This window comes from Drosophila tropicalis, unplaced genomic scaffold (assembly GCF_018151085.1).
Source record: "Drosophila tropicalis isolate 14030-0801.00 unplaced genomic scaffold, ASM1815108v1 contig_878, whole genome shotgun sequence".
Classification (NCBI taxonomy): Eukaryota; Metazoa; Arthropoda; class Insecta; order Diptera; family Drosophilidae; genus Drosophila; species Drosophila tropicalis.
In genome coordinates this window covers 14,177,560-14,179,638 of record NW_027173374.1, presented here as the reverse complement: position 1 = coordinate 14,179,638, position 2,079 = coordinate 14,177,560, and the positions used below count along the sequence as shown (strand labels likewise).

The following is a 2,079-nucleotide window of genomic DNA, read 5'->3' as shown; positions in this document are numbered from 1 at the left end:
TTTCGACTTAAAGTTGGCTCTTGATTTTGATAAGGAAATATAATATAATATATATAAAACAATACTTTCTCAGTCTTTAAGATTTTGTTGTACAATTTGTGTTCTGTTTGTTCAGCAGTTTTTGGATTTTTGACCTAGCCAATTGTTATTGCAAAATATATTACAAGGTAAAAAGAGAAATGAGTTAACAACGGGCTCAATACACAGTTTTTTGGAAAGGCTTTCGCTTCAGCTTTTAACAACGACTGTCTTAAGTCGAAATTAATCAGATATAATAATAAAGCTGTGAACTAATATAGTACTTGGAACATCTGTTTAATGATCAATGCTTTGTTCTAGCAAAATGAATGGAATGCGATTATACAGCAACTATATAAGCTACATAGGATCTTCATTAAAGTTTTTTAGGAAAATGAAGTCACTCGGCACTTTAGTTCTCCTCCTAGTTGTTATCTTTGTGTGTGTTCTCAATGTGAGCAGTCAGGAGTGCGACCGGGTTTGCACCCAGGATATAAACTATGTTTGTGGCAGAACAAATCGCAATGGTAGAAACATTTACTGCACCTTCACTAACGAATGCAAATTGAATATCCATGCTTGCGTAAAAAGAGAGAGTAAGTGCAAATGTTGTAAATCCTAAGAGTTTAATTTCAATTGACTCCTGTTTCAGCATGGCGTTCTTCTCCTGGACGTTGTCGTCGGGACTCCAGTGCAAACGATTGCAGCTAGGAAAGTGGCATGAAGAATACCTTATGCAACATTTATCTTATTGCCTGACTGCGCCAGTTTAAGTTAACAGCGACTAAACCTAGTTTCTCAATGACCTCTCATCAATTGTGGGTCGATATCCATAGAACTTCAAGGGTCAGGCTTGTGCCTGAACCTGACCACAAGCATTTTATAATAAACAACAAAAAATTCATCAAATATTGACACATTTATTTTTTTGTAAACAAATAAAAACCAGCCGTTTCACAAGCAAACGTTGTTTATAAATAAATTTCGACTAAAAGCAATAACTCATTGTCATTTCATTACAAGAAGCTCTTATCGATCGGATGGAACGGATAATAACATTAAGGGAAGCCAAATATCTTGGTCTTATTTGTTTGATCCTAAATGGTTTTGTTATGACCCATAGTCATATGTATGGTTCTAATAGTAAGTTATAAATAATGTGGAAACTCTGTGGAATTCGACAACAATTTTCACCGATTTAGATCCAAAGAAATGTCACGATGTGTGTCCCGTGGTCTACCGTGTAGTCTGTGCGTTGGATGTCCTTGATGGTTGCTTTCGGACATTTGCCAGTAGCTGTGTAATGAGGATGTACAATTGTAAATATCAAAAGGGTGAGGACTAGCCGCTTCTTTATGTGTTCATTAAGAATTAATTTATTGTTCTTTAGGCTACAAAATTATAGCAGAACGTGCCTGCGAATTCATCACAAACGATGATTTACGAAAATTGGAACTCTAACTCTGATTATCTCTTGTTTTTACCGATATAAACTCAGGCTCTTGAGATAAACAAAAAACGTTATTTTTGAAATATTACAATGAGCTTTTTTCTTGCCGCAAAAGCTGTCTTACATACGTAAGTGAACGTAGCCAGATGACGTAAAATGGCGCAAGCGCCTAGCCTTTTCTTTTTGTTGGCCAGGATATATATATCCTTTTTAGCATTGCTGCTGCTGTATTTATGTGTAACTCTCTGGCTCAACCTCAACTGTTGTAGCAAAAAAAACGAAGAAATCGAAACGAAAAAAGTCACGTCACCTTCTATACAAAGAAAATATCAAAGAAGTTAAATTCGGCTATGCCGAAGTTTATATACCCTTGCAGTCCTTGACAATAATAATTTCACATGTTCAAAATTTCTTTTCTGCAACTCAATTCATTAATATACAAACAAAACAATTTTACTCTTCATACTATGTACAATTTGTTCTTCTTCTTCCCTCATTCCCTAAGCAAAGCAACGCACGCATACACATACAGTTTATGTAGCGTTGCGTCTGTGTGTGTATGCATGTGCTCTGTTAACAGATGGTGACGTAGTAGGCAGCAAGCAGAGCTG

The 2,079-nt window shown here is 35.8% G+C and overlaps 1 protein-coding gene across 1 annotated transcript; it reads left to right on the top strand.

The window, feature by feature from the left end:
• The first annotated feature begins 1,145 nt into the window (after positions 1-1,145).
• Positions 1,146-1,479, top strand: LOC137583917 (uncharacterized). Its single transcript, XM_068299104.1, has 3 exons — positions 1,146-1,161; positions 1,221-1,352; positions 1,409-1,479. Exons 1-3 carry the CDS (start codon positions 1,146-1,148, stop codon positions 1,477-1,479), a joined length of 219 nt encoding a protein of 72 aa, XP_068155205.1.
• Positions 1,480-2,079: the final 600 nt, after the last annotated feature.

Bases quoted from the DNA above. Each gene is read 5' to 3' on its own strand.
- LOC137583917 (XM_068299104.1), top strand. The intron at 1,353-1,408 runs GTGAGGACTAGC...ATTGTTCTTTAG, and splicing joins CAATTGTAAATATCAAAAGG to GCTACAAAATTATAGCAGAA.